Source organism: Gnatocerus cornutus, chromosome 3 (genome assembly GCF_029298725.1).
Source record: "Gnatocerus cornutus isolate USDA-ARS CGAHR chromosome 3, icGnaCorn1.1, whole genome shotgun sequence".
In the NCBI taxonomy this organism is placed as follows: domain Eukaryota; kingdom Metazoa; phylum Arthropoda; class Insecta; order Coleoptera; family Tenebrionidae; genus Gnatocerus; species Gnatocerus cornutus.
Window position 1 is genome coordinate 20,364,615 of NC_142235.1, and position 18,376 is coordinate 20,382,990.

The 18,376-nt window shown below is 30.1% G+C and overlaps 2 protein-coding genes across 2 annotated transcripts; one reads left to right on the forward strand and one right to left on the reverse strand.

Moving 5' to 3' along the window:
• Nucleotides 1-1,093: 1,093 nt before the first annotated feature.
• Nucleotides 1,094-18,376, forward strand: LOC148177945 (cytochrome P450 4C1-like). The gene is made up of 10 exons (XM_088031657.1): nucleotides 1,094-1,225; nucleotides 11,459-11,797; nucleotides 11,833-12,027; nucleotides 12,073-12,255; nucleotides 12,304-12,373; nucleotides 12,429-12,555; nucleotides 12,606-12,648; nucleotides 17,529-17,692; nucleotides 17,745-18,081; nucleotides 18,135-18,376. Exons 2-10 carry the CDS (start codon nucleotides 11,614-11,616, stop codon nucleotides 18,311-18,313), a joined length of 1,482 nt encoding a protein of 493 aa, XP_087887783.1. The 5' UTR covers nucleotides 1,094-1,225; nucleotides 11,459-11,613; the 3' UTR covers nucleotides 18,314-18,376.
• Nucleotides 3,375-8,307, reverse strand: LOC148177946 (cytochrome P450 4C1-like). Its single transcript, XM_088031658.1, has 9 exons — nucleotides 8,092-8,307; nucleotides 7,861-8,055; nucleotides 7,631-7,813; nucleotides 7,516-7,585; nucleotides 4,319-4,445; nucleotides 4,230-4,272; nucleotides 4,022-4,185; nucleotides 3,639-3,975; nucleotides 3,375-3,591 (listed from the first exon to the last, which is right to left on the reverse strand). The coding sequence occupies exons 1-9, from the start codon at nucleotides 8,273-8,275 to the stop codon at nucleotides 3,419-3,421; spliced, it is 1,476 nt and encodes a 491-aa protein (XP_087887784.1). The 5' UTR covers nucleotides 8,276-8,307; the 3' UTR covers nucleotides 3,375-3,418.

Genomic DNA, 18,376 nt, shown 5'->3' on the forward strand with positions numbered 1-18,376 from the left:
AAAAGTCATTTTAAATACAAAAGTAGAAAAAATAATTAAAGCTTCAAAATAGAAACTTCTGGCTAAAGAGTTTGAAGAGGCGACGATTGTCTTACTGACGCTGAGGAAGCGAAAAAAAATGTTAAAAAAAACGAATGGAAAAATCAGATTCAGGAACACCTCAAAGGTCAACACCCCAGGTCTTGTTTAAAATTTTCCAAAACTAGACACGAGAATAAAAATATTTCCAAACAAACATTTTGATTTGTGTTCTCAGCCTTGAACCAGCGTATAATTAATTCAAGTTTTGGACTTTAGTTCATCTTCTCTTATGATTTATGAATTGAATAACGAGATGTTTTGATTAACCAAAAAAAAATCTCTTTATGTAATTGCCCAATTTTTTGCACACTTAATGACAGTACAGCAACCATTAAAAATGCACAATCATGACTGCCAACAATACAGAATAAATTAATCAAATTACCAAAACCAACGCAATTGTGTTCTTTGGTAGATCCAGCAGCAAAACTTGGAAGGACATGAAATTTAATTAAAGTACGGAACGACTGTAATTACGAATAATTAGATGCTCGTTAATTACTTACAATATCCATACATATTCATTACTGTGTAATAAATAACGATTTATTTTTCCAATAATATGATAATAAATTGTCAACTTTTTACCTCAACGCGATTGATTTTTACCGAAAGGTCAAGGTCAGTGAAATTTTTCACACTTAAGAAGTTCAAGAGCACCGAAAGCACGAGTGTCAGGGTCAAGGCCGAGTTATCTCGCTCAATTTTTACATCTTAAATATGCAAAAAATATAAAAATTAATGGTCATAATTATATAATTCTTGATTTATTAGTCTGGAAATTTCTAGTGAGAGATTTGGAAAAATACAGTTTCGTTGTTTGTTTTAATAAACCGGACAGTATGGAAATTGTTGTTTTCACCTTAAAATGTTAATGAATATTAATCATTGTCTTATAAATTATTACACGGAAGATATAAATAATATTTGCATTGAAAGACAAAACCGGAATGTCTCCGTTTGCAGTCTGAAAAATGTTTTTATTATAGCGCTGATGCATTTTTATTGCTTCTAAGAATGTGTTTACTAATTTTGTTTATTTACTGTAATGTTTTCTCTTCTGGTTCCTGATGGTTGTCAAGCCTTGAAACTGAAAGTCAAAATATTTTTATTTCCCTATTGGACTTTTATATCTCAATAAAACGTAAGTTTTTATTATCTACCAATTTATACATACTTGCAATAAACTTTTTTATTATTTCATATTAATATAACTTCCAATAGAATTATTAAAAAAAATTGAAAAATTTTCTAGATGTCGATCTTATCTTGAGTTAAAATATATTTTTTTAATTTGTCTTTTTTACGCAGAATTTCAGGAGGAGTTCAAATCGGTTTTTTTTTAATCGACAACAAATAACTAAATCAGAAGCGTTTAAATTATAAAAAATAGCAATTTGTGCAATAAGTCATTTAAATAACATGTTGCGTGCGTAAGAGTTATTTTGCTCGTGTAGTAAACAAGATTTTTTCTACAATCGCAGTAATATTCCTAATAAAAGTAATAAACTCCAAGTTTGGTGCGTAAAATACAACTATAATATACAATATTTTATAAAAATAAAAATTTCTAAAATCTGAATCTGTCGCCTCAGAATTTTGAAATTTAGCACAGTCAATAAATGGGTAAAAAGTAGTAACCTCCCAAAATTTCATCGCTGTAGTGCTAACACAACTAAAAATACAATGTTTTTTATAAAATTTTTAAACATTTTGGTTTGTTCTAAAATAAAAATTTGTAAAATCTAAGCCTGTATCCTGAAAATTGTGAAATTTGCCGCAGTAAATAAATGGCTAAAGAATAGCAACCTCCTAAAATCTCAGCGCGCTAGAGCTAACACAACCAAAAATACAATTTTTTTTATAAAATTTTGAAACTTTTTGGTTCGTCCTAAAAATAAAAATTTGTAAAATCTGAGTTTATTGTCTCAAAATTTTAAAATTTAGAACAGTTATTAATTGGGTAATAACTAGCAACCTCCCAAAATTTGATCGCTGTAGTGCTAACACAACCAAAGATACAAATTTTTATTTTAAATTTTGAAACTTTTGGGTTTGTCCTAAAAATAAAAATTTCTAAAATTTGCGTCTGTTGCCTCAGAATTTTGAAATTTGCTACAGTTAATAAATAAGTCAAGAGTACCAACCTCACTAAATTTCATCGCTATGGCTCAAACACAACCAAAGATAAAAAATTTTAATTTTGAATTTTGAAACTGGGTTTATCCCAAAACTCATAAATTTACTAAATCTGCGTCTATTGATCCAGAATTTTGAAATTTGCGACCATGAATAAATGGCTAAAGAATAGCAACCTCCAAAAATTTCATCGCTGGAGTGCTGACACAACTAAAAATACATTTTTTTATAAAATTTTTAAACATTTTGGTTTGTTCTAAAAATAAAAATTTCTAAAAACTAAGTCTGTTGCCTCAAAATTGTGAACTTTGCCACAGTAAATAAATGTGTAAAGAATAGCAACCTCCTAAAATCTCATTGCGCTAGAGCTAACACAACCAAAAATACAATTTTTTTTATAAAATTTTGAAACTTTTTGGTTAGTCCTAAAAATTAAAATTTTTAAAATCTGCGTCTGTTGTCTCAAAATTTTGAAATTTGGCACAGTGAATAAATAGGCAAAGAATAGCAATCTTCTAAAATTTCATCGCTGTAGTGTCAATACAACCAATAATACAATTTTTTTTATAAAATTTTGAAACTTTTTGGTTAGTCCTAAAAATTAAAATTTCTAAAATCTGCGTCTGTTGTCTCAAAATTTTGAAATTTGGCACAGTGAATAAATAGGCAAAGAATAGCAATCTCCTAAAATTTCATCGCTGTAGTGCTAATACAACCAATAATACAATTTTTTTTATAAAATTTTGAAACTTTTTGGTGCGTTCTAAAAATAAAAATTTCTAAAATCTGAGCCTCTTGCTCCAGAATTTTGAAACTTGGCACAATTAATAAATGGGTAAAGAATAGCAACCTCTCAAAATTTCATCGTTGTAGCACTACCGGTTGCGCCATCTATGAATCTCGTAAATAAGTTTCCGTACAAGATAAAAAGGTAAATAAACATGGTCAATTTCTCGTTTATTCTTATAGTAAACCTGCATTATTGGAGCTCATTTTACGCAGAATTTCGCGCAGATTCCAAATCTGGGCTCCAAATCCACGTACGACCACAAACAACCGAATTATGACCGTTTACATCGCGTGAAGCAAAAAGTTGATTTCAAGTTTTTCCATTTTACCACTACTAAAGGTAAATGAAACTATTAAAACACCACTTAATAAATTCTCTTATATTTAAACAATCTAACACTGATCACATTTAACAAATCTTCCGTTTTTTTAACGTAACTTCATAACAGTCTTTCGGCTTAGCGAAGAGATAATAAGTCGTCTCAACATCATCCAAACTCTCTAATTCTCCTCGCTCAACTTCAAACTCCTTCACGATTTTAGCGACGAGGACTTTCACCCCCACAGTTCCATATCTCATCCCTGCAACGTTCAAATATAAGAAAAATTCCCCTGAAGAAGATTCCCACCAATGCAGTTTCTAGCCCCTCGACTAAACGCCAAATAAGCCGCCCGAGGCCTCTTCTCCACTTCTTCGGGCAAGAATCTGTCCGGGTCGAACTTCAGAGGATCCGGCCAATACTCCGGTTTTCTATGGATGGAGTAGATGGGTATCCACACCAGAGTACCAGCTGGGTAAACTTGATGGTCAATTTTAAAAGACTTGTCGACGTAGCGGAAAATTATCGGGATTGGAGGCAGGAAGCGCATGGTCTCTTTGACCACACGGTCTAAGTAGTTGAGGTTGTCCAAGTCTTGTAATGTTAAGCCTTCAGGAAGGTTCTTCACTTCTTCGTGGAGTTTTTCCTAGAGAAGAGTTAAGAGGCGTGGTGGTGAAATTAGAGGCACCTACTTGAATATGAGGGTAAATGCTCAGCGCAAGAAGAACACTCTTGGTGACGATGGCGGTGGTTTCACTTCCTGCAACTCCCATGGCCGTCATCTCCGCAGGGATGCCATCTTTGGCGTAGTGATTCTTCCGCAGGAAGTTAATGAAGTTTGGGGTTGACAGCTCCTCTGAAAGAATTTTACACTCTTTTAAGACGCGAAGAAGAAATTACCTTCAGTGACTGAGCTTCTGGAGCTGGGGTGGCGATCAACAGCCTGCAAAAGACATGGAGAGTGTGCTAACTCCGCCAATTAACTTTACCTCTTGGAGGGCCGCCATCGACTTGTCTTTCGACAGCGCGAGCTCCTTCGCGGAGCCGCTCATCTCCCACAAAGACTTGAAGTAGAAGATGGGGTTGGTGATGCGGCTCCCCAACAGTTCCTCCTGTCTAATAAACAGTTTTCACCAATAAATTAACAAGAAGATACAACCAAAAATACAAATTTTTATTTAGATTTTCGAAACTTATGGGTTCATTTCAAAACTCAAAAATTTCCAAAATCTGCGTCTGTTGGTGCAGAATTTTGAAATTGGGCACAATGAATAAATGTATAATGAATAGCAACCTCTTAAAATTTCATCGCTGTATTGCTAACATAACCAAAAATACATTTTTTTTAATAAATTTTTTAAATTTTTTGGTTCGTCCTAAAATAAAAATTTCTAAAATCTAAGTCTGTTGTCTCAAAATTTTGAATTTTGGTACAGTTAATAAATGGGTAAAGAGTAATAACCTCCCCAAACTTCATCGCTTCGACTCTAACACAACCAAAAATACAAATTTTTATTTTGAATTTTGAAACTTCTGGGTTCATCCCGAAACCCAAAAATTTCCAAAATCTGCGTCTGTTAGTCCAGAATTTTAAAATTGGGCACAATGAATAAATGGGTGATGAATTGCAACGTTCGGAAATTTCATCGCTGTAGTGCCAACACAACCAAAGATATAATTTTTTTATTAAATTTTGAAACTTTTGGGTTCGTTCTGAAAATAAAAATTTCTAAAACCTGCGGCTGTTGTTCCAAAATTTTGAAATTTGGTACGGTTAATAAATGAGTCAAGAGTAGTATTCTCTCCAAATTTCATCGCTGTAGGGCCAACACAACCAAAGATACAATTTTTTTTATTGAATTTTGAAACTGTTGGATTTGTCCTAAAAATAAAAATTTTAAAACTCTGAGTTTGTTGTCTCAGAATTTTGAAATTTGCTACAATTAATAAATAAGTCAAGACTAGCAACCTCACCAAATTTCATCGCTCTGGCTCTAACACAACCAAAGATATAAATTTTTATTTTGAATTTTGAAACTTCTGGGTTCATCCCGAAACCCAAAAATTTCCAAAATCTGCGTCTGTTAGTCCAGAATTTTAAAATTGGGCACAATGAATAAATGGGTGATGAATAGCAACGTTCTGAAATTTCATCGCTGTAGTGCCAACACAACCAAAGATATAATTTTTTTATAAAATTTTGAAATTTTTTGGTTCGTCTTAAAAATAAAAATTTCTAAAATCTGCGCCTGTTGTCTCAAAATTTTGAAATTTGGTACGGTTAATAAATCAGTCAAGAGTAGTATTCTCTCCAAATTTCATCGCTGTAGGGCTAACACAACCAAAGATACAATTTTTTTTATAAAATTTTGAAACTTTTTGGTTCGTCCCAAAACCCAAAAATTTCCAAAATCTGCGTCTGTTGGTCCATAATTGAATAATTGATATTAGGCACAATGAATAAACGGGTAAAAAATAGCAACCTCCTAAAATTTCATCGTTGTATTGCTAACACAACCAAAAATACATTTTTTTTTATAAAATTTTGAAACTTTTTGGTTTGTTCTAAAAATAAAAATTTCTAAAATCTGCGTCTGTTGCCTCAGAATTTTGAAATTTGGAACAGTTAATGAATGAGTTAAGATTAACAATCTTCCCAAATTTCATTGCAGTGGCATCAACACAACCAAAAATACAATTTTTTTTATAGAATTTTGAAACTTTCAGGTTCGTTCTAAAAATAAAAATTTTTTAAATCTGATCCTGTTGCCTCAGAATTTTGAAATTTGCTACAAGCAATAAATAAGTCAAGAGTAACAACCTCACCAAATTTCATCGCTATGGCTCTAACACAACCAAAAATCCAAGTTTTTATTTTGAATTTTGAAATTTCTGGGTTTATTCCAAAACTCAAAAATTTCCAAAATCTGCGTCTGTTAGTCCAGAATTTTAAAATTGGGCACAATGAATAAATGGGTGATGAATAGCAACGTTCTAAAATTTCATCGCTGTAGTGCTAACACAACCAAAGATACAATTTTTTTATTAAATTTTGAAACTTTTGGGCTCGTTCTAAAAATAAAAATTTCTAAAATCTAAGTCTGTTGTCTCAAAATTTTGAAATTTGCCACAGAAACTAAATGGGTAAAAAGTTATAACCTCCCAATATTTCATCGCTGTAGTGCTAACACAACCAAAGATACCAAAGATACAATTTTTTTTATAAAATTTTGAAACTTTTTGGTTCGTCCTAAAAATAAAAATTTCTAAAATCTGCGTTTGTTATTCCAAAATTTTGAAATTTGGTACGGTTAATAAATGAGTCAAGAGTAGAATTCTCTCCAAATTTCATCGCTGTAGGGCCAACACAACCAAAGATACAATTTTTTTTATAGAATTTTGAAACTTTTAGGTTCGTTCTAAAAATAAAAATTTTTTAAATCTGATCCTGTTGCCTCAGAATTTTGAAATTTGCTACAAGCAATAAATAAGTCAAGAGTAGCAACCTCACCAAATTTCATCGCTATGGCTCTAACACAACCAAAAATCCAAGTTTTTATTTTGAATTTTGAAATTTCTGGGTTTATTCCAAAACTCAAAAATTTCCAAAATCTGCGTCTGTTAGTCGAGAATTTTGAAATTTAGCAGAATGAATAAATGGATAAAGAATAGCTACTTCCCAAAATTTAATCGCTGTAGTGCCAACACAACCAAAGATACAATTTTTTTTATTGAATTTTGAAACTTTTGGGTTCGTTCTAAAAATAAAAATTTCTAAAATCTGCGTCTGTTGTCTTAGAATTTTGAAATTTGATACAGTTAATAAATGAATCAAGATTAGTATCCTCTCCAAATTTCATCGCTGTAGTGCCAACACAACAAAAATACAATTTTTTATAGAATTTTGAAACATTTGGGTTTGTTCTAAAAATAAAAATTTTTAAAATCTGATCCTGTTGCCTCAGAATTTTGAAATTTGCCACAATTAATAAATAAGTCAAGAGTAGCAACCTCACCGAATTTCATCGCTATGACTGCAACACAACCAAAGATACAAATTTTAATTCTGAATTTTGAAACTTCTGAGCATCCCAAAACTCAAATATTTCCAAAATCTGCGTGTGCTAGTCAAGAATTTTGAAATTTAGCACAATAAATAAATGAGTAAATAATAGCAACTTCCCACCTGATGATGGTGGATACAAGTTCCGGCGGCTTCATGGAGAGGGTGTTGGCATCCACTTCCCCCAGGTTGTCTAAAAGGAGTTAGAGAGACCCAATCAAAATAAAACGAAAATCACCGAAAACCGTCGCCACGGTGTTTTCCCAGAGGATCCGGACCAAACTCGTCTTCCTCCCGCAGACTCCCTCCAGCCTCTTCAGTAATTGATTGGTGTACTTCACGAAAACCCCGAAGTAGATCTCCATGAGTTTGGGGCTGAACGTGGGGTTCAAGTTCTTGCGATGGACCCTCCAGCGCTCGTCTAAAAAACCATCGAACTTGAAGGAAAAAAACGGATTTTCAACTCACAATTAGTCGAGGCTATGGAGGAGTACGATTCCTCCATGTACCTATAGAAGGGAACGTTCTTCTTCTGCAGACAGTTGTTAAGAACGTAGTCAGCATGCTCGGCTTTGGTGGTGACAATGCATAAGTGGCTGCCCAACCAGAACCTCCAAACCGCTGGATAGAACTCGAGGAAAGCTAGAAACCTCTTAAAATACGCTAAAAGAATTGTAGGTTCTGTTATGGAAGTCTCACCTTTTGGACCCGAGAAGACTATGCTAGGGCTTCCGATAAGAGGCAGAGAAAGAGGACCTGGAAGAATGGCGGAGTAGTAGTACAACCATCTTCGCTCCCAGAGGAGTTTAACAATGAAGGACGCGAATAAAATTGTTAAGAACCATCGTAACAGAAATGAAAGAGTTATCTGGGAGGCGTCCATGGTGGTACAATTTTTACAAGACCATCAGCTGGGGGGGTTTATATATTTGCGGTAATTAGAGTATGGAGGTTATTTTTAGTCCTTCTAAGAAAATGGTAATAATTAATTATTGCAAGAAATGTTATTGTTGAACGTTAATTTTGTAGCAAATGAATAATTAACATGAATTAAAGTGACTTGTTTACATTGGACTTCAGTTCTGCAATACTTTTTCTTAATACAGAAAAGATAAAAAAAAAACCTATCAGGGCAGGATTCATGAAGATTCTTATAAAGTATGTTGCCGGAATTTTTAATGAATAATTTGTCTTCAGTTTTGCAATCTAAAGAATTTGAGGAAAACCGATGGCATCTCCAGAGACGGATTAGGGTAAATGTATTGGAAACTATTGGACTCCTAAAAGACATGAATTTAGTACCAAACGATATAAAAAATTCGAATTATTGTGGCCTGAATCTGAATTTTCTTATGAATTCTCTGATTGTCTATAACTTCTCTTTCCGTTTTTCCTATTTAGAATCCTCTAAGATTAATTTAAATTTTGTCCATTCGTTTCTCTAGATTTTCTGAATTCTTTTTAGATTCTTTCTGTGTCTGCAATTTTCAAACTTGTCATCAGACTGTCTTTACAGCCTCGAGTCATATAAATTCCTTTAGTCAAATTTTGCTTATATTCTATGTATTTAGACGTTTCGTATTGTCAATAGATTCCTTTTAGATTTTAATTTTTTGCAGATTTGTCTTTTCGTCTTTTGTGTTAAAAATTGTAAAGTTGGGAAATTGCAAAATTCATAAAGTCCCATAATTTTTTTAATCTTAAAATAGTAAAATTTCGAGGATTTATCACTTTTGACATGCACATTACCTGTGCTAAATTTTAAAATTTTAGAACATGAAATAGAATTTTTATAAATTTTTGTTTTAAAAATGAGCCAAAAATTTGGACAGTTTTTTATTAAATTCCGTATTCTGGTAATTTAAATCCCAAAACAGTGAAATTTAGACGCATTGTTCCTTTTAACTCGCAGACAAACTGTGCTAAATGGAAAAATTTTAAAACAAAAAACTAAATTTTTAGAAATTTTTATTTTAAAGACAAACTAAAATTTTTTTTGTTTCATATAAAAAATCGTAACTTTGGCAGTTTTAGTCCTAAAATAGTAAAATTTCGGGGTTTTATTACTTTTGACATGTGAATTTCCTGTGCTAAATAACAAAATTTTAAAACAAAGAATAGAATTTTTAGAAATTTTTGTTTTAAAGACAAACAAAAATTTCCTTCGTTTTAAATAAAAAATGGTAACTTTGGCAGTTTTAATCCAAAAATAGTAAAATTTCGAGGTTTACTTTACTTTACTTTTGACATGAAAATTACGCTAAATTTCAAAATTTTACATAAAATAAATTTTTTAGAAATTTTAATTTCAAAATGAACCAAAAATCTGCACAGTTTTCTATTAAATTCCGTAGTTCTGGTAATTTAAATCCCAAAACAGTAAAATTTAGGCAAATTGTTTCTTTTAAATAGTTTGTAACCTGTGTTAAATTACAAAATTTTAAAACAAAGAAATGAATTTTTGGAAATTTTTGTTTTAAAGACAAACAAAAAATTTGTTTTGTTTCATATAAAAAATCGTAGCTTTGGCAGTTTTAGTCCTAAAATAGTAAAATTTCGGGGACTTATTACTTTTGACATGCAAATTACCTGTGCTAAATTTCAAAATTTTAGAAGATGAAATAGAATTTTTATTTTCAAAATGAGCTAAAACTTTACACGGTTTTTTATTAAATTCCGTAGTTATAGTAAATTAAATCCCAAAACAGTGAAATTTAAGCGAATGGTTTCTTTAATCATTTTTATAAACTGTGCTAGATAACAAAATTTTAAAACAAAAAATAGAATTTTTAAAAACTTTTATTTTAAAGACAAACAAAAATTTCCTTCGTTTTAAATAAAAAATCGTAACTTTGGCAGTTTTAGTCCTAAAATAGTAAAATTTCGGGGATTTATTACTTTTGACATGCAAATTAATTGTGCTAAATTTTAAAATTTTATAACATGAAATAGAATTTTTAGAAATTTTTATTTTCAAAATGAGCTAAAACTTTACACGGTTTTTTATTAAATTCCGTAGTTAAAGTAATTTAAATCCCAAAACAGTGAAATTTAAGCGAATGGTTTCTTTAATCATTTTTATAAACTGTGCTAAATAACAAAATTTTAAAACAAAAAATAGAATTTTTAAAAACATTTATTTTAAAGACAAACAAAAATTTCCTTCGTTTTAAATAAAAAATCGTAACTTTGGCAGTTTTAGTCCTAAAATAGTAAAATTTCGGGGATTTATTACTTTTGACATGCAAATTAATTGTGCTAAATTTTAAAATTTTAGAACATAAAATAGAATTTTTAGAAATTTTTATTTTTAAAATGAGCCAAAAATTTGCACGGTTTTTTATTAAATTCTCTAGTTCTAGTAATTTAAATCCCCAAACAGTGAAATTTGAAGGAATTGTTTCTTTAATCATTTTTATAAACTGTGCTAAATAACAAAATTTTTAAACAAAAAATAGAATTATTGGAAATTTTTGTTTTAGAGACAAACAAAAATTTCCTTCGTTTTAAATAAAAAATCGTAACTTTGATAGTTTTAGTCCTAAAATAGTAAAATTTCGGGGATTTATTAGTTTTGACATGCAAATTACCTGTGCTAAATTTCAAAATTTTAGAACATGAAATCGAATTTTTAGAAATTTTATATTCAAAATGAACCAAAAATGTGCACGGTTTTCTATTAAATTCTGTAGTTCTGGTATCTTAACTACCAAAACAGTGAAATTTGGGCAAATTGTTCCTTTTATCATGTTTATAAACTGTAATAAATAACAAAATTTTAAAACCAAAAACAGAATTTTTGAAAATTTTTATTTTCAAGACAAACTAAAATTTTTTTCGCTTCATATAAAAAATCGTAACTTTGGCAGTTTTAATCCTAAGATAGTAAAATTTCGAGGATTTGTTACTTTTAACATGCAAATTACCTGTGCTAAATTTCAAAATTTTCCAGCAAAAAATAGAATTTTTAGAAATTTCGCTTTCAAACTTCGTACGCCCCAGAACTAAAGTCCATTGAAAACAACACTAATTAATTTATAGATCGATGTTATTATTTTCTTTTCAGTTCCAACAAACCGATTGACGCATTCCAATCAAAAATAGCATTTCCTGCAACAATTACGCCTATTTTTACTCGGCGCTAATTTCATAATAACCCCTGAATTAATTACCACACGCCCATATAAACACTTTCTCGGTTTGCAACAATTTTGTACCATCATGGACACTTCCCAGATACTTTTCTCCACAGCCCTCCGATGGTTCTTGACAATTTTGTCCGCATTCTTCATCGCTAAACTCCTCTGGAGGCGAAGATGGTTGTACTACCACTCCGCAGTTCTTCCTGGTCCTCTGTCTCTGCCTCTCATCGGAAGTCCAAGCATTGTCTTCGCGAAACAAGAAGGTGAGATTCCTATTATGGTCTCTACTATCTCTTAGGGTATTTCAAGCGACTTTCAGAGTTGTTCAACTCGTACCCGCGGGTCTGGAGGTTTTGGCTGGGCAGCGACTTCTTAATCGCGACGTCCAAAACTGAGCACATCGAGTATCTTCTTCATAACTGCCTCCAGAAGGACTTCGTCTCGTTTTACATGTACATGGATGAGATCTCATCGTCCATCGTCTCACAGCCTTGTAAGTGAAGAAGTGGTGTCTTCAGACCTTGAGGAATTTTTCTAGATGATCGCTGGAAGGTTAACCGAAGGAGTCTCAACCACGCGTTCAGCTCGAAGCTCATGGAGGTTTACTATGTGGTTTTTAAGAAGTACGCGAATCAAGCGGTGAGGGATTTCGGTGAGTGTTGTGACAAGAAGATTAATTTGATGCCGCTCTTGTGGGAAAACACTTTGACGACGATTTTTGGTGAGATTAACACGAATTTTTCGCACGTTTCTTCAGGGTCTTTTGTAGAAACTTTCGGTGAAGTGGACCCAGAGCGACTTTCCCAGAAGTCTTCTGATATCATTCCAGTAATTGTGAGGTAAAATTTTGGTTTCAATGTCTTTACCTCAAGTAATTTTTTTTTACTTTTTTAGACACTTAGAACTGGTTGTTAACCGCATCACAAATCCTCTTTACTACTTCAAACCTCTGTGGGAAAGAAGCCACACTTTCAAGGAGCTAACAGTGTCTAAATTTAGATCGTTTGATTTGGCTCAAGAAGTAAATATTCGCCTGTGAAATAACTCTTTATTTTACAGTTTTTTTTTTAGATGATTGGTCAACACCCGAGCTCGCAACCTTCGCCGAGTAAAGGTGAGTTTGACTTCAATTTTATTTAAGTGTTTAGATTTAGTTTAACTATTGATTCTCTTTGAATTTTTTAAATCTCCCATTTGCTCGAGGCGACAAAGTTGAAAAATCGCTCGCGAAGCAACTATTCTCTCAATCGGCAATGTGAATTTTTGCGCTCTCAATGCACAATTAGCTATTGTAAAATATTTATATATTTTCTCTACATTTTTCTTTTTTAGTTGTTTGGAATTTTTTTTTTTAGAAAATTAAAATTAAAGTTTTCTTACTTTTAATAAAAATCGTAACTTTGGCAGTTTTAATCCTAAAAATGTAAAAATTTTGAGGTTTAATTAATTTTAACATGGAAATTACTTGTGCCAAATTTCAGAATTTTAGACGATGAAATAGAATTTTTAGAAATTTTATTTTGATAATGAAAAAAAAAATGTGCACGGTTTTCTTTTAAATTCCGTAGTTCTGGTCATTTAAATTGTAAAACAATGAAATTTTAACAAATTGTTCCATTTATCATGTTTATAAACTGTGCTAAATAACAAAATTTTAAAACAAAAAACAAAATTTTTGAAAATTTTTAGTTTGAAGACAAATTAAAATGTTTTTCCTTTCATAAAAAAAATGGTAACTTTGACAGTTTTAATCCCAAAATAGTAAAATCTCAAGGTTTTATTACTTTTGACATGCAAATTACCTGTGCAAAATTTCAAAATTTTAGAACATGAAATAAAGATTTTAGAAATTTTCATTTTGAAAATGAGCCAAAAATTTGCACGTTTCAATATTAAATTCCGTAGTTTTGGTAATTTAAATCCCAAAAAAGTGAAATTTGGGGGAATTGTTCCCTTTTATCGTGTTTATAAATTGCGCTGAATAAAAAAAAATTAAAACAAAAAACAAAATTTTTGGAAATTTTCATTTTCAGACAGACAAAAAATGTTCTTCGTGTCATATAAAAAATCGTAACTTTGGCAGTTTTAATCCTAAAAATGTAAAAATTTTGAGGTTTAATTAATTTTAACATGGAAATTACTTGTGCCAAATTTCAGAATTTTAGACGATGAAATAGAATTTTTAGAAATTTTATCTTGATAATGAAAAAAAAATGTGCACGGTTTTCTTTTAAATTCCGTAGTTCTGGTCATTTAAATCGTAAAACAATGAAATTTTAACAAATTGTTCCATTTATCATGTTTATAAACTGTGCTAAATAACAAAATTTTAAAACAAAAAACAAAATTTTTGAAAATTTTTAGTTTGAAGACAAATTAAAATGTTTTTCCTTTCATAAAAAAATGGTAACTTTGGCAGTTTTAATCCCAAAATAGTAAAATCTCAAGGTTTTATTACTTTTGACATGCAAATTACCTGTGCAAAATTTCAAAATTTTAGAACATGAAATAAAGATTTTAGAAATTTTCATTTTAAAAATGAGCCAAAAATTTGCACGTTTCAATATTAAATTCCGTAGTTTTGGTAATTTAAATCCCAAAAAAAGTGAAATTTGGGGGAATTGTTCCCTTTTATCGGGTTTATAAATTGTGCTGAATAAAAAAAAATTAAAACAAAAAACAAAATTTTTGGAAATTTTCATTTTCAGACAGACAAAAAATGTTCTTCGTGTCATATAAAAAATCGTAACTTTGGCAGTTTTAATCCTAAAAATGTAAAAATTTTGAGGTTTAATTAATTTTAACATGGAAATTACTTGTGCCAAATTTCAGAATTTTAGACGATGAAATAGAATTTTTAGAAATTTTATCTTGATAATGAAAAAAAAATGTGCACGGTTTTCTTTTAAATTCCGTAGTTCTGGTCATTTAAATCGTAAAACAATGAAATTTTAACAAATTGTTCCATTTATCATGTTTATAAACTGTGCTAAATAACAAAATTTTAAAACAAAAAACAAAATTTTTGAAAATTTTTAGTTTGAAGACAAATTAAAATGTTTTTCCTTTCATAAAAAAATGGTAACTTTGGCAGTTTTAATCCCAAAATAGTAAAATCTCAAGATTTTATTACTTTTGACATGCAAATTACCTGTGCAAAATTTCAAAATTTTAGAACATGAAATAAAGATTTTAGAAATTTTCATTTTGAAAATGAGCCAAAAATTTGCACGTTTCAATATTAAATTCCGTAGTTTTGGTAATTTAAATCCCAAAAAAGTGAAATTTGGGGGAATTGTTCCCTTTTATCGGGTTTATAAATTGTGCTGAATAAAAAAAAATTAAAACAAAAAACAAACAGACAGACAAAAAATGTTCTTCGTGTCATACAAAAAACTTTGGCAGTTTTAATCCTACAATAGGAAAATTTTGGAATTTTATTACGTTTGACATCCAAATTACCTGTGCCAAATTTCAAAACTTTAGAACCTGAAATCAAATTTTTAGAAATTTTAATTTTGAAAATGAACCAAAAATGTGCCCGCTTTTCTATTAAATTTCGTAGTTTTGGTAACTTAAATCGGAAAACACTGAAATTTAGGCAAACTGTTTCTTTTATCATGTTTATGAACTGTGCTAAATAACAAAATTTTAAAACAAAAAACAAAATTTTTAATTTTAAAATAGTTAAAAATTGTCTTCGTTTTATATAAAAAATCATAACTTTAGCAGTTTTAATCCAAAAATAGTAAGATTTTGAGGTATAATTACTTCTAACATACAAATTGCCTGTGCTAAATTGTAAAATTTTAAAACATAAAATCAAATTTTTAGAAATTTTACTTTCAAAATGAACCAAAAATGTACACAGTTTTTAATAAATTTCGTATTTCTGGTAACTTAAATCCGAAAGCAGTGAAATTTGGGCGAATTGTTTCTTTTATTATGTTTATAAAGTGTGCTAAATAGCAAAATTCAAAAACAAAAAACAGAATTTTTGGAAATTTTTATTTTCAAGACAAACTAAAAATTTCCTTCGTTTTAAATAACATAATCGCAACTATGGAAGTTATAATCCTAAAATAGTAAAATTTTGTGGATTTATTACCTTTGACATGCAAATTACCTGTGCTAAGTTTCAAAAATTCAGAACATAAAATAGAATTTTTAGAAATTTTTATTTTGAAAATAAGCCAAAGATTTGCACGGTTTTCTATTAAATTCCGTAATTCTAGTAATTTAAATCCCAAAACAGTGAAATTTGGGCGAATTGTTTTTTTTATCATGTTTATAAAGTGTGCTAAATAGCAAAATTTAAAAACAAAAAACAGAATTTTTGTAAATTTTTATTTTCAAGACAAACTAAAAATTTCCTTCGTTTTAAATAAAATATTCGTAACTTTGGAAGTTTTAATCCTAAAATAGTCAAATTTTGTGGATTTATTACCTTTGACATGCAAATTACCTGTGCTAAGTTTCAAAAATTCAGAACATAAAATAGAATTTTTAGAAATTTTTATTTTGAAAATAAGCCAAAGATTTGCACGGTTTTCTATTAAATTCCGTAATTCTAGTAATTTAAATCCCAAAACGGTGTAATTTGAGCGAATTGTTCCTTTAATCATGTTTATGAACTGTGATAAATAACAAAACTTTAAAACAAAAAACTCAATTTTGGGAAATTTTTATTTTAAAGACAAATTAAAAATTTTCTTTGTTTCATATTAAAAATCGTAATTTTGACAGTTTTAATCCTAAAATAGTAAAATATCAGGGTTTAATTACTTTTGACATACAAATTACCTGTGCTAAATTTCAAAATTTTAGAACGTAAAAGTAAATTTTTAGAAATTTTTATTTTGAAAATGAGCCAAAAATTTGCACGGTTTACTATTAAATTCCGTAGTTTTGGTAATTTAAATCCGAAACCAGTGAAATTTGGGAGAAATGTTTCCTTTTATCATGTTTATAAACTGTTGCTAATTAACAAAATTTTAAAACAAAAAACAGAATTTTTGGAAATTTTTATTTTTAAGACAATAAGGTTTTTCTTTCTTTTATATAAAAAATCGTAACTTTGGCAATTTTAATCCTAAAATAGTAAAATTACGGGATTTTATTTCTTTTGATATGCAAATTACTTAATTTCAAAATTTTAAAACAAAAAACAAAATTTTTGGAAATTTTCATTTTCAGACAGACAAAAAATGTTCTTCGTTTTATATTAAAAATCGTAACTTTGACAGTTTTAATCCTAAAATAGCAAAATTTCAGGGTTTAATTACTTTTGACATACAAATTACCTGTGCTAAATTTCAAAATTTTAGAACGTAAAAGTAAATTTTTAGAAATTTTTATTTTGAAAATGAGCCAAAATTTTGCACGGTTTACTATTAAATTCCGTAGTTTTGGTAATTTAAATCCGGAAACAGTGAAATTTGGGGGAAATGTTTCCTTTTACCCTGTTTATAAACTGTTGCTAATTAACAAAATTTAAAAAAAAACAGAATTTTTGGAAATTTTTATTTTTAAGACAAACTAAGATTTTACTTCCTTTCATATAAAAAATCGTAACTTTGGCAATTTTAATCCTAAAATAGTAAAATTACGGAATTTTATTACTTTTGACATGCAAATTACTTGTGCTTAATTTTAAAGTTTTAAAACAAAAAACAAAATTTTTGGAAATTTTCATTTTCAGACTGACAAAAATGTTCTTCGTTTCATATAAAAAATCGTAACTTTGGCAGTTGTAATCCTAAAATAGTAAAATCTTTAGATTTTATTAGTTTTGATATGCAAATTATGTGTGCCAAATTTCAAAACTTTATAGCAAGAAACAAAATTTTTCGAAATTTTTATTTTGAAGACGAACTAAAATTTTCTTCGTTTCATACAAACAATCGTAACTTTGGCAGTTTTAATAATAAAACAGTAAAATTTTCGGAAATTTTCATTTTAAAAACGAACTAAAATTTCGCCATAAATTTCCAGAGGACCTTATGACACCAAACTTCATAAACTCCCTCCGAAAAAGCGACCCAACCCCCGGCGAAATGGTGCGCGAATTTTCCTCCATGTGCATCGCAGGGAGTGAAACTTCCGCAGCTCTTATCAACTGTGTGCTCTTAGCCATGAGCATGTACCCCCAATTCCAAGTAAACTCTCATTTCATTACTATTTTCCCCCAAATAATCGCATTGGTTGCAGAAAAAACTGTACGAAGAAGTGAAAACCGTCGACGACGCCATCACCATGCAGCAACTGGAAAGTTTAGACTATCTAGACCGAGTGGTTAAAGAAACAGTGCGGCTGTTTTCCCCCGTTCCTATAATCTTCAGACACGTAGAAAAAACTGTTAAAATCGGCTCTCAAGTCTTCCCCGCCGGCTGCTCGGTTATAATTCCGATTTTCCATATCCACAGAAGAGAGGAGTATTGGCCGGATCCTCTGAAGTTTGATCCCGACAGGTTCCTCCCTGAAGAAGTTAGTAAGAGGCCGCGGTACTCTTACTTACCCTTCAGTTATGGGCCTAGAAACTGTATCGGTAAGAATAAAATTTTCGCTTTGTTCTTCTTTCTTTCATTGTTTTGATTGAAGGGATGAAGTATGGTCTTGTTGGTGTTAAGTTGATGGTCGCTAATATTGTGAAGGAGTTTGAATTGGAAAGAGGGGATCATGAGAATTTCGCTGATGTTGAGGTGGCGTACTATCTTCTGGCCAAGCCGAAGGAGTATTATCAAGTGACGCTGAGGAAGCGGAAGTTGAATAAAGTGTGAATTGGGATGTTGGGATTGGTGACGGCCACATTTTATTCTGTACGGAAAATTGTTATAAATAAA

Coding starts and splice junctions, on each gene's coding strand:
- LOC148177945 (XM_088031657.1), top strand. CDS start 11,614: ATGGACACTTCCCAGATACTTTTCTCCACAGCCCTCCGATGGTTCTTG. Junction 11,798..11,832: donor TGTCTTCGCGAAACAAGAAG/GTGAGATTCCTA, acceptor ACTATCTCTTAG/GGTATTTCAAGCGACTTTCA. Junction 18,082..18,134: donor TGGGCCTAGAAACTGTATCG/GTAAGAATAAAA, acceptor TTTTGATTGAAG/GGATGAAGTATGGTCTTGTT.
- LOC148177946 (XM_088031658.1), bottom strand. CDS start 8,275: ATGGACGCCTCCCAGATAACTCTTTCATTTCTGTTACGATGGTTCTTA. Junction 8,056..8,091: donor AGTCTTCTCGGGTCCAAAAG/GTGAGACTTCCA, acceptor CAATTCTTTTAG/CGTATTTTAAGAGGTTTCTA. Junction 3,976..4,021: donor GCATTTACCCTCATATTCAA/GTAGGTGCCTCT, acceptor ACTCTTCTCTAG/GAAAAACTCCACGAAGAAGT.